This window comes from Grus americana, chromosome 13 (assembly GCF_028858705.1).
Source record: "Grus americana isolate bGruAme1 chromosome 13, bGruAme1.mat, whole genome shotgun sequence".
NCBI lineage: Eukaryota > Metazoa > Chordata > Aves > Gruiformes > Gruidae > Grus > Grus americana.
This window is the reverse complement of record NC_072864.1, coordinates 14,992,407-15,005,025: the sequence shown is the minus strand read 5'-3', so window position 1 is coordinate 15,005,025 and position 12,619 is coordinate 14,992,407. Positions and strand designations below refer to the sequence as shown.

Sequence of the window (12,619 nt, the reverse complement as noted above, 5' to 3'; positions counted from 1 at the left end):
TACTATTACATTACTGCTTAAACAAAAGCAGCATGGTACTGAGTTGTTTTAACATTTAAAAATTGGAAAAACAAACAAATCAAACCACACACCCCCCAAGCCCCCCAAAATATCCAAAAAACAACCAACCAACCAAAGAAAATTATGTTTGTAAAATTTTCAGAGCAGAATCTGCAGCTACTCAGCAAAGATCACGACAATGTTCCTCAGGAATCTGCCTTTGCAAGTTCCCAAAACAAACCAAAATCTTGTATGTAAATACTGGATTTGTAAGAAAATGGGACTCCTCAGAAAACATACTGACAACGAATGGTACTAGGAAAACATACTGACAATGAATGATATACAATTCCAGATTTAATCTAAAAAGGAATCCCATGGTGCAAAGACAAAGAGTTAAGAATTTAAGACTGCCACTTTCTTCTAGAAATATAATGGAAATGAGTGAATAGAAGAGACTAAAACTTCCTCAACATGTAGCAATTTCTCAGCTCCTCATAAAACATATTTAAATTAAGCAATAGTAACATGTAAGTCTTAAACCCAAAGATTTCTAGCCACATTTACTGGTCAAGATAGAAGAATATAATAGAAACTGAAAATTTTTAAACAGCTTTTAACATAATGTATTCTGATTTGCTGAATTGCTATGAAGAGGTATAAGAAAGAGCATAAGCATGAAAAAAAAGTTTCAAGTTTGTGGGCAATTAAAGAAAAAACAGCATGCTCTTTTTTCTCAGCTGCTTTACTAGCAGATGCTTCAGCATGCAACAAGCAGACACAGAATTCTTTTAGTCCCTCCAAAGTAATTAACTAACGAACTCCACAAAACTACATTTAAGTAGGAAAGGATGGGATTGCCCTTGTTGACAACAGTCCACATTCAAAGCCAGGTATAACATCAAACTACATCTTGATTGCCCTTGTTGACAACAGTCCACATTCAAAGCCAGGTATAACATCAAACTACATCTTAAAAGTCACTTTCCATTGTCCAACTTAAATCTTATACACTGCATACTCCAGCAGTGTCACTTCCAAAAGATTTTCTTTTAGAAAGGAACTCCTTCCTGGGACCCCAATCCTACTCACACTTACTTGTATACTTGAATTTAATGCTACGTGCATTTTCCCCACAGGATTAGAACATTTCTCTTTTCACAAAATAATTACATTCCATCAATTCTGATCTAGAATAACAACCCGTACTTGAGGCACTTGAACTTGAGGTTTTCATGCAAGAATATTTAGATAAATTAACAGTGAAAAAAACAGTTTGTATATAAACCCAACTTTTCATAACATTTATGCCTCTTTGGTCTAAACCAGAAAAGACATTCCAAGCAATTTTTAGAAAGAACCACATATTACAGTCTGGAGAGCTGTTAAGTATACTAATGCCGGCACAGCTGAGCTCAAATTTGAGTGCCTACAGTCATACCACGATGAGATTTATGCTGATCAGATTTCATAAACTCATTTCCCAGTGCGATGGGAGATCCCATGCTGCTGGAAGTGCCGAGTTTTGGCTAGAACATAAAACAGGTCGCTTTTTGCAAGAGCAGTGATGTTAGCCCAGCTGTATTAAGGCCCTTATACATACTAAAACCAAACAAATCCCTCCCCAGTCATGCATAATAATGTTTTTAGAATAAAATGCATCATGCCCAAGTTGAGGGAGGGGGAGTAAAGACTACATGTTTCAGTTCACGTTGACCACTTCAGTTAAACTTGCATTTAAACTCAAAACCAAGTGTTGCTGTCTACAAGGAGTAGAACAAACTGGGTTATGGAAATATTTAAGTATTTTCAAAGCCTTGGTTTCAACATAGATAGAATACCTACTTTTAGTTATTAAATATTACCTTTCCTAAACCTCCTTTCAAGTCTGAATTAGACAAATAATTTTTCACTCTGGGTTTCAACTGTTGTATCATGATAGGATGCCTAACTGCACAGTTGCTGCATTGTATTCTCAAGGCAGTTGCACTAAAATAGGAAGGAGAGTTTCAAATATTTTTGTGACTCCTAGAATTTCTTCTACTGTCAAAGACTAGATGAGTGTCTCATAAATCTTAGATAGTGTTTCAGTAAAATATCAGATAGTGTTACTGTACGCAAGAATGACTCCCTGGAGAGGTCTGAAAAATGACTCCATTTGCTTTTGCTGAAGTTCACTGTACAAATTCAGTGACTGATGCAAACTTAACACTCCTCCACTTGCCAACTTCGTCATAAAGCTCAGGAGTCAAAGGAGCAAGGAAGGCAATACAAAGCTGCCGGTGTATTTCAGTCATGCATTTTCGGAAAGTGCTAAACATGGCTTGACAGCATATCTCCTAGCATCAGTTCTGCTATGGCAGGTATACTCCCATTTTTAGAGCCTACTATCACACAGTGTCAAAAGCATGATGTTTACAAAGCCTTGAAAACAGATGCTCCACTTGGAGTTAATAATTTGATTTAATCAATATAACAATGGAAATTTTGTGGTTCTGCCACCTAATGTCTTTCAACTTTTACTACAAACCCACAAGCCAGAAGGTACTCAGCAGAATAAACATGATAGGCACCATGTCACTAATCTGATATGCTACAAATCATATACGAATCATGCTTTAGCAAGTTAGAATCTATAAGGCAAGCCTGTAGCTTGCTCTCTCATATTCACAACTCCTGACATATGAATGCACTAACTGTAGAGACTCAAACCCACATCAGTAATGGACAAATGTGTAAAGAAAAGATGAATTATAGGTCTTTATAAAGAAAAAAATATCAAGAAATAAGTCTAAATAAAACTATCATGATACAACATCTTGATTAACTATTCTTCCAGAGTCACTCATCATATGAAATAAAAACTCATCATCACTATGCACAACTGCACAAATGTCCATTAATCAACAGGGAAAAAAATCCAAATAAATACATTTAGGCTACGAATCGCATTATTTGCACCAACTTGTGAGTATTTGGGGGTGTTTCTGAGTTTCGTTTTAAATACTTCGTTGTTTTTAACAGATTGAATGAAAATTGAACACAAATATTTTTAAAAAGTGTCCTACTCTCATACACTCCCAACAAGTGACATATTCTTCTAAAAATACAGCAGGGTATAAGCACATTATTAGTACAAAATAAAACACATTTTGCAGACTGCACCATTCTATACATGTCTTCATAATACCAAAGTTTAACTACAGAGCCACCTGTCCCTTGGACTCCCTTTTACTAATACAGCTTTTTCTTATGGACAGTTTCAACTCCAGAAGCACAAAGGCAAGTCTTCACAGATCATTTCTTCTGGGCTTACTGTGTGTCAACCAAAAACACTAGCATTTTGCTATCTTTTGAAGCAGTTAGCTTGCTGTTTTCACTTAGCTTTGGAAAGTTGCAAGTCCAGTACTAATTTTAACAGTGTATAATTTGAACAGTGTAAATACCTAAGTTGCAAGTAAAGTGCTAATTTTAACACTGTAAATACCTCTCTCACTGGAGTGAGATGTCTAATACAGTTCCTTTTTGTTCTTTGCTTTAATAGTAAAATCTTTCTTATAGTATCAGGAGTTCTGCTCTGAACCTACTTTTTGTTTTTTATCAGAAGGCTTGAAGAACAGAATGAAACTTTTTTTATTTAGCCATCTCACTAGACCTTTTAAGCACATTTTAGGCACAGCTACCCTTCAGTGCAAAGAAATACTTCAAAAATACAGCTCGTCAAAATTACTATCAAAAAAGTGACAGTAGAAAAGACACCTGATATTGTTTGATGCTAGTAAGCCTGGCCACCACAGCCTCCAGGCTCAGCGTCCTGGTTCAAGAGCAAGTTCAGGTATTGCAGAAGTACCAACAAAATCAGCGTCTGACTTCAGAAATATCCAGCACAGAGGAGAGAAGGTAGACAAGATGCACATAATATAAATGGAAAGCATTAATAAATATGTCTTAAAAGCTCTTCCTTTTAATGTAGATGGGACAGTTTAAACTGCACAGTCATTCACACACGCACAGCCACTGCTATAGTGAGAGATCACTTTCTTTAAGCCAAACGTTCAGAGAAAACTGAGCTGAATCCACTTAAGCAAACACTGATTTGTAGATCAAATTCAATCTTCTGATATTACAGTTTCCACAGACATTATGATGATGTTAGAAAACTCAACAAGGTAAAACAAGATTTAATTTTCAGAAGGGAAATACTGAGTTAGGGAAAAAAGGCATGGTAAAGGTGAAAGATCGTCAATAAGCAGATTTCCAGTGACAAATTACAAAAGTTTTTACTATGGGTTAAACTCTTCTTCATATACTCTTCTAATTAATACCACTGTTTGTACAAATATTAGTTATATTTCCTCCTCCAGGATTTACTCTCTGAAAGCAGGGAGCACCAATCAGACTTGTAAGCTGCCTTATTTTAAGGAAGAGATAATGAGTCTGCTTATTTGTCCTCCTTTAAACCAGTCCAGAACTATTCTAGCTGTATAGATGTTAAAACTTAAAGTTTTTTTTCTGCATCAGCTTAATTGTGGAATATTTCACAACATCAAACCAACAGGAGTCTGTTTAGTATTTTAAGTTTGTGAGTATTCTGGAGGAAAAGCAAGCAGCCATTCTGTAGTTTTTGCTTTCTGTGTGCTGTTCTGCACACAGCTGTTGTCTGACAGACTGGCAGTATTTCTTGTCAGAAAGTGTCAACTGGACTCATTGCAGATTTTAAAAAACAAACAAACAAAATACCAACACCCTGCTTGCTAGATTTTCTTGAAACTATCTACACTTTAGAAGTTCAACTTCAGGTTTGGATTCTGTCCTTTCACATTTCTCATCCACCTTGAACTGTGGGCTCCTGCAGGCAATGAGCACTCTGAAACCTTCAACAGAAAACTGCTGCGTACAGCAAGATCCCCCATCAGCAACTGGCTGGAATAAAAGCACAACCATCTACACTCTGCATGGTATGTTTCACCAAACACAGTATGGATGTGGAACTTCATTTTTATTAAAGAGAACATTAATTTAGGGATAAAAAAGGGAGCAGTCACCAGTTGCACGTGCCATGGATTATGGGCCTGACTTCTTCCTTCCTCTCTTCTATTCTATTTCAAGACTAGAAAGAGGTCTGCCTTTACTGATGAAGCAGGTACCTTAGTATTTTTGATACCTGTGAATTTTATGTTTAGTTTTCATTTGGTCTGTTGGATGACTGGGAATGATAAATCACTATTGTCCGCGTACATGGGAAACAAGAACAGACTTAAACTGAAGCTGACAAGTTACCAAAGCTCCAAGAGACTTAAAGTAAGTGCAGTCTTAAAGGCACACAAAAGAGCCCCTAAACCATTCTAAATTTCAAAGCTCTTCAAGCGCACATTTATTTTAGACTACAAGAAAGTAACTGGATTGAGTTCTAAGCTGGTAGAGCATGCACAGCACAGTTAAAGAACCTCTTTAAATACAATAATGAAAGCCATGCTTAGTATTTTATTAAAGAAAAAAAAAGTGGAAAATTTGCATAAAAAAGCCTAGGAAGACATAAAAACATACACAAATCATAATTGCATACCTAAGATATGAAACAGATCCATTGTACTTCTCAATTACCAACCTGGCAGGCTGAAATTACTCTACTTAGGTCCCAAGCCATAATTCAGCGCTACTTGAACCATGCATAAGAAGAATGTCACTCTATTTGCAAAGCTTTTAAAAAGAGAACCCTCAAAGAAGCATACAAAAGGAGAAAAGGTTGATAAATCAGCTCCCTAGTGACTACGTTAGAAATTTTCTTTGTAATAAAACATGCAAAAGATACACACCTTCTCCTTCACCCACTTCAGCACGATCTGGCTTTGTTTCTTTGTGCTGTCCTTCTGCCACTTTCACTGCCACTGCTCTGCAAATAGCTCCCAGCTTCCGATCCAGAGAGCGGACTCCTGCCTCTCTAGTGTATCTAACGTAGAGACAATTGTTTTACTGGTGGATATTCTTTGCAAGAGACATTTCTTTTGAATGTAAACACACTTTCTTTTTAAAAATGCATCCAAATAAAATGAGATGTGAAAGGCAGTGAGACCTTGGGCTGCTCTAATAAACAGGAAAAAATGTCATGTGCTTTTATCAAAATAATTGTGGTTTGCTGATAAAGTTGTAAAGAAAGACAAACTACTAAGTGGGAAGACAACATGACTAACACTTGGTATCACACCTTAATGAAATGCTAAACAATGCTCCAATAGCAGTGACCTCTTCTCAGATGCATAAAAATTAAAAGGAAGAACTATTTTAAAACTCAAAATATAGTTCACTGAAAGTTGAGGAACTGACTATAAAAGAATATTTTCTTTTAATCTACAAATTAAAAAGAAACACCAGACAGTAACACTCACTAAATGCCAAAATGCTGTTCCTGGTCATAAAATACTTCATTGAATACTGATACACTTTTTCCATTGAAAATATGCTACTTTCAAGTCCAAAAGATGTTGCTATGATCACTATCTTTGCTCTCATGTCCAACAAAAAAGTAGTTCTAATTAATACAAGCTTATTTTAAAAAAAAAAAAATAATTTTTTAACCTAATTCCAATTTTTAGACAAATGTGGCCCATCAAGTCACAAGAAACAAAATGGTAATTTCCTTTTTTTCTATGAAAATGACAGAAATAAAACTTCCTTCTTTAAAATAAAGGCTGTCTGCTGCCAAGACCATGGCTTCACACTGAACACTGCAGCAATACTAGCTTCAAGCATTTCTGTTTATTCATAGTGCTTTGCTAATTGTGCCAACACTCCTGATTGCAAGACACAGTCTGAGAACCAGATCAAGGAATTCTCCAGAGAAGAAAAGATGATTTGGTTTAGCCAGCAGAGCCAGACAGAACTCAGGAAAGAGCAATTCCATAAATTACCGATTGTTGAACTTCTGAAACTATTACGCAGAATAGATCTTAAGAAACGTTTTGTGTTATCACTTTATAAATGATTTATTAGTTACCAGAAAAAGAAATTATTTAAACTTAAAGCAATGAATAACAGATTTACCTGGTAATTATGTCCAAAGTGGTTACTTGTGGAATCTGTATTTGCTGTGGAGTCAGGCCATGTTGTTCAAGCTGTTTAGGAATCAAGTGTCTATGTGCAATTTCAATTTTTTCTTCTTGTGTGTATCCTTCAAAAGAAATAGCATATATTTACTAATCTTTTTGCTTATACACTACAATATAATCAAATTTCTTATGATTTATAAGTGTACCTGATTGAATTTAATAAAAAAAACCCCCAATTTAAAAGTTGGTATGATACTTTGTGGTTATCCATAACTTCATGTGAACAACAGAATTTTAGTGGCTCAAAGATACCTTTCTTCACTGGAATCTTAAACAGATGCATCAGCCAACAGCCATTTAGTAAACAAACACATCAATGGGTGAACATATTGTTACAGAATGTATCAATGTATCTCCATATACCTGGAACTGAATTTTCCTACATGCAATGCTAAATTTCTCTTTTAACACTTCTGGCCATTCAGTCTAGATTCCTGGCAGGGTTACCTTAAGGAACTGCTTCTCATTTCAGGAAAAACACCTCAACATTGTTTAATGACTTGCAATAGTCGCTTTAATGAAAACACTGTAGTGTTACCTGGAACTTGAATAATTTCCATTCTGTCCAGCAGAGCAGGTGGGATTGTAGCTGTGGTGTTGGCTGTAGCTATAAAAAGGACTTGGGACAGATCAAAGGCTACATTTAAGTAGTGATCGGTGAAGCTGTGATTTTGTTCTGGATCCAAGACCTTAACAAGAGTGAACACAAAATTGATGCAGTTGCTCAGTTAGAAGTAAATAAAATATGGACATTTTTATTATCTCAAATCTGACTTTACATTCATAAAATATGTTATGAATGCTACTAAAGCCTGACCCTCAATATCCTGCCTCGCTCTGATTACTCTGTAAATATATTTCACACCACATGCAAAAAAAAAAAAAAAGAAAAAAAAAGAAAAAAAAGAAAAAAAAGAGTTGTTTCCCCATTAGTTTATTTTACCCTTTTCTAAGACGGCTGCAGTATTTCTCCAATCATCAAGTACCTATTGTAATCTACCTCCATGACCTTTCATGGATGGTAGACAGCCTTTCAAGAGAGATGGCCTTTCAGCACCCTTGGAAAAGCAGCCTATGTGGTCCCATGGACTTGTACGAGTAGAATTCTTTCAAGTAATCCCTGACTCCAATCCTCATCTCTGCTTGTAGCTCTTCTTTCTCTAAACACACCTACCTGGGAGATCTCACTATGAAGACAAAGGGGAAGAACACAGATTTTCTCAGCCTTACCTGCTGTCACTAAATCACCTGCTCCACTCATTCTGTTTTGTCCAGCCTTTTACTACTAATGTAGTAGTAGAAGCTCTTCTTACTGCCCATGACATGCCATGCAATTCTTGACTTTAGCTGAGCTTTGACCTTCCTAACACAATCTTTGCATTTTTCTTTTTTCCCCCAAATTTTGTGATAAAAAAATGGAGAAAAAATTAAACAAGTACTGAAGAATAACAACACAACAGTCTGACCAACCTCAAAAATTTACTGCACAAGTAGAACTATGGCATAAATAACAGTGTTGTCTTCCTATTGCTTTTAGTACTACTTATATGCACTAATGCAACGCTTGCGTATATTTAAGCTATTTGCACTGGGTGATAAATATTCTACATAAGTGGATCATGAGTGTACTAAGGTGCTGTCTTGCAGGTTTTTTTAACAGCACCAAAAATTGGAAGTTCATTGTATATAGCAATCTACTCTTGGCTTCTCTATCGCCACCTATGAACCACCTTCATTCCACCCCCTCTTAAAGTACTGCCACACTTTTCCTTCCTAAAGGATGAATTGTCAATGCTACACTGATACAAATAATTCTCATGTTAAAATAATGGGACTTATGCATCTCTTGAGAAACAGCACACTGCTGTCAGAATAATTTATCTGCCTATACCCAAATGAATGCACCCTTTGTCTTAGCAACTTGAATTCTAGCCAAGAACAGTGTTGATAATTCCAAAAAACTGAATTTGAGCACTCCTTAGCTAGTTATGAAAGAAACAATTCTGAATTTTCACTGCTCTTGAATTCTGTTTGGTCTTTGAAAAGTTAAAAATTCTTAGAACAGAAATGTTCTATGATCACAACAAACTAGCAAAATATTTTTTTTACAGAATGCCAGAAACACAGCAGAACTTTTTAAAAAACAGAATAATTTCTGATTTTATTTTGAAGTACTACACAGATTTAAGACTACTATTTGGAAATGTATTGCAACTGTAATAAAATACAAATTATACATTCCCCATAATAGTGAAATCTTAAAACATACTGAAGCATATGCCTAAATTCTAAAACTAAGGTTGGAACTCAGTGAATGTTATTGTTCATTGGCTATAAGCTATTCAAAAGCTTCTTTTCTTACCCTCTTCAGCAGGTAGCTGAGCTGCTATCATTTACTCCCATCTTTACTGATGAAGGCAAATCCTTGAAGTATCCTGACTAGCCAAGTACACCGATGCATAATTCAGTCAGAGTTACAGATGTCTCTTACCTCAACTAGTCCTACAATCTAGTCCTAAAATGTAGGGGGTCACAACAGTAGGCATTGTATCCAAGCACAGCATCTACAAACTGTCTTCAAAGAGAGTAGATCTACACCAAGTCTCTCATTCAAAGTCTACTCTAGTTTTTCAAAACGGATTTAAACAGCAAATCCTAATTGAACTTACCCTTTTTTTTAATACTGCTAACACAATATTTCCACAAAATTCCACCCTATTAGATGAAGCATTTGCAACTACTTCCAAAAATGCTGAAAAACAATGTATTCTGACAGACCAAGTTGTGTTTTTATAAATTTATCTACACACATGTTTATCTCATTCTCCTTCTAGTTTTCAACTAGAAATTCTTACGAATCCTACTAAGTGCTAAGCTGGTGATTGTGTTACTATTTACAAAGATATACAAAATACCAATGTTGCACTCATGCGCAAACAATACTATCCAATAAAGGTAAAGGAAACTAATCAAAACCAACTTGGATTATATCTAAAAATGTGAATTATCTGAGATTTTCTACAAAGGCTATAGTTTCTCTGGACTGATAATTCTTTGTCATGGTAACTATTTCTTAGAATAAGACATAAAACAATATCATGCCTATGCATTTAAAACAGATTTTCCAAAGCAAATAGAACTGTTCTTCAGCTAGGTATCCGTGCTAAAGTTCAAGTTCAAAAGTTTTTGACAATATTCAACTAATTCAAAAATATTAAGTACAAAAAGAACATTCAATGAACAAAACATCTTGGTTAATTTATGGCTGACAGCTCACATGCGTACAAAGGCTTCTTTGTACCAGTTTTTTATTACCACAAAATCCAGAATAAGTTCCATGAACATTTAATTGCCTGTCTGTGCTCCTGGTCTCGTTTCCCTGCATACAAATCTTCACTATCGGGCTCTTGGATCCATTTCTGTTTTCTTCTGTTTTAAACAGAGGTCATCTAAATTTAGACTAAAACATTCTCTTTTTGATGAACAGTAACTGGAAATAGGAAGACATTCTGTTTTGCTTAAGCAACAGCTCTGCAGAAGCACTAGAACTAAACACATATCCAGCAATTATAAAACATCAAGCTTTGTTTCCAAGCTTACAGGGTATGGCAATTTTCTTCTTGAATATATCCCATTGTAGACAGTCAGTGAGAATTTAACACACCTACACATTAAGGAAAAAAGGATGTGCCTTTTATACTTAATGATGGCACTTACAAGAAGCAGCAGTCTGAAAAGCAAATGTGGCAGTTAGGTGACCACTCTCCTACATAACAGCCACCTTTGCTCATTCCAGATGGACATTCCAACAATGTAAACCACAAAAAGCAAATGAAAATTAAGCTGTTATGTCCAGGCATGAGCTCTCCATTAGAAGAGGTAAAGCACCTGCTTCAGGATGTTTAGACAGCAGTAGAGGGATATACAGATCTCATATGGGAGCAGCCCAGACATGGTTAATAGAGCAATTACTTCTCCAGATGCAACTAATGGTCAATTAGCAATGACTTACATAAAGACTGCAGCCCAAGCAGACAGTTGGAAGCTAACCTGATGAGCCTCAGCTGGAATAATCCATGGCAGGAGCTGAGTATCACTGAGAATGTGGTTTTAAAATATGGAAAACAGAAGCATCCCAAAGCAGCAAAGTATCAAAAAGTCAAACACAAATAATTAAAAAATAAATTAATTTTGTTTGCCCTCATACACTTGACATAATAGAAGAACAGAAACACTAATTCTCTACTAAGGGAATGAAAAATAAATTAAAAGAAACAGCAAAGCTTGAATAAAATTAACAATATTAATGTACAGATCTGGATTCATGATTGGAACACTTCCAAAAAAAGTCATACTCAGATTTCCAAGAAATGCCAAATCATTGCTTCATTACTGATTTTGACTGCCTAGCAAACAGTCAGCTAGCTAACAAAATTTGATTTCCAGGTATTTTTCATCCATGCATTGACTAGATTTAGGCCAGCTTAGTTCAATATCTAAAGGAGAAATGACAGAAGAAATACCTGAGCAAACTCAGAAACAGAGCTCATTAACAGCAAAGAGTATGTGAAAAGTACAAAGAAAATGTGTTTGAATATTTGTTACACTCGTTTTCCTTGCACTTACAGGCTTTTCCTGCACCCTAGAAATGTGGACCACACACTTGAGAAATACACAGGTAAAGGACCATAACTGTCATTTTTGAAAGCTAAAAAAGTGAAGCCACGATACTTTCGAGCACATTTAAATTATTACTAGGTTCGTGTTAACATGTGTGTTGGGTTTTGTGTGGCAAGGTTTTGGTAGCGGGAGGGGCTACAGAGGTGGCTTCTGTGAGAAGTTGCTAGAAGCTCCCCCTGTGTCTGACAGAGCCAATGCCAGCCGGCTCCAAGACGGGCCCACCGCTGGCCAAGGCCAAGCCAATCAGCGCCTCTGTGATAACATATTTAAGAAGGAAAACAAAAGAGTTAAAAAAAGCTTTTGCAACCAGAGAGAGGAGCGAGAAGATGTAAGAAACTCTGCAGACACCAAGGTCAGTGCAGATGGAGGGGGAGGAGGAGCTCCAGGTGCCAGAGCAGAGATCCCCCTGCAGCCCCTGGTGAAAACCATGGTGAAGCAGGCTGTCCCCCTGCAGCCCATGGAGGAAGGATGAGGGGGTGTAGAGATTCCACCTGCAGCCCGTGGAGGACCCCATGTTGGAGCAGGTGGAGGCACCTGAAGGAGGCTGCGGCCCGTGGGAAGCCCATGCTGGAGCAAGTCCGGGCCGGACCGGTAGACCCGTGCAGAGGGGAGCCCACGCCAGGGCAGGTTTGCTGGCAGGACTTGTGACCCTGTGCGAGGGACCCCACGCTGGAGCAGTCTGCTCCTGAAGGTCTGCACCCTGTGGGAGAGACCCCACGCTGGAGCAGTCTGCTCCTGAAGGTCTGCACCCTGTGGGAGAGACCCCACGTTGGAGCAGTCTGCTCCTGAAGGTCTGCACTCTGTGGGAGAGACTACACCGGAGCGGTTCGTGA

General features: G+C 37.0%; 1 protein-coding gene across 2 annotated transcripts in view; it reads right to left on the bottom strand.

Moving 5' to 3' along the window:
* The window catches only part of LONP2 (lon peptidase 2, peroxisomal), a 43,924-nt gene that overhangs the window by 14,279 nt on the left and 17,026 nt on the right, over nt 1-12,619 (bottom strand). For both annotated transcript variants that reach the window (XM_054840692.1, XM_054840693.1), the window contains exons 9-11: nt 7,645-7,795; nt 7,042-7,168; nt 5,817-5,950 (exon numbers count right to left, since the gene is read on the bottom strand). In XM_054840692.1, coding sequence (XP_054696667.1) covers nt 5,817-5,950; nt 7,042-7,168; nt 7,645-7,795 — 412 coding nt within the window. The remainder of the gene's footprint in view (nt 1-5,816; nt 5,951-7,041; nt 7,169-7,644; nt 7,796-12,619) is intronic.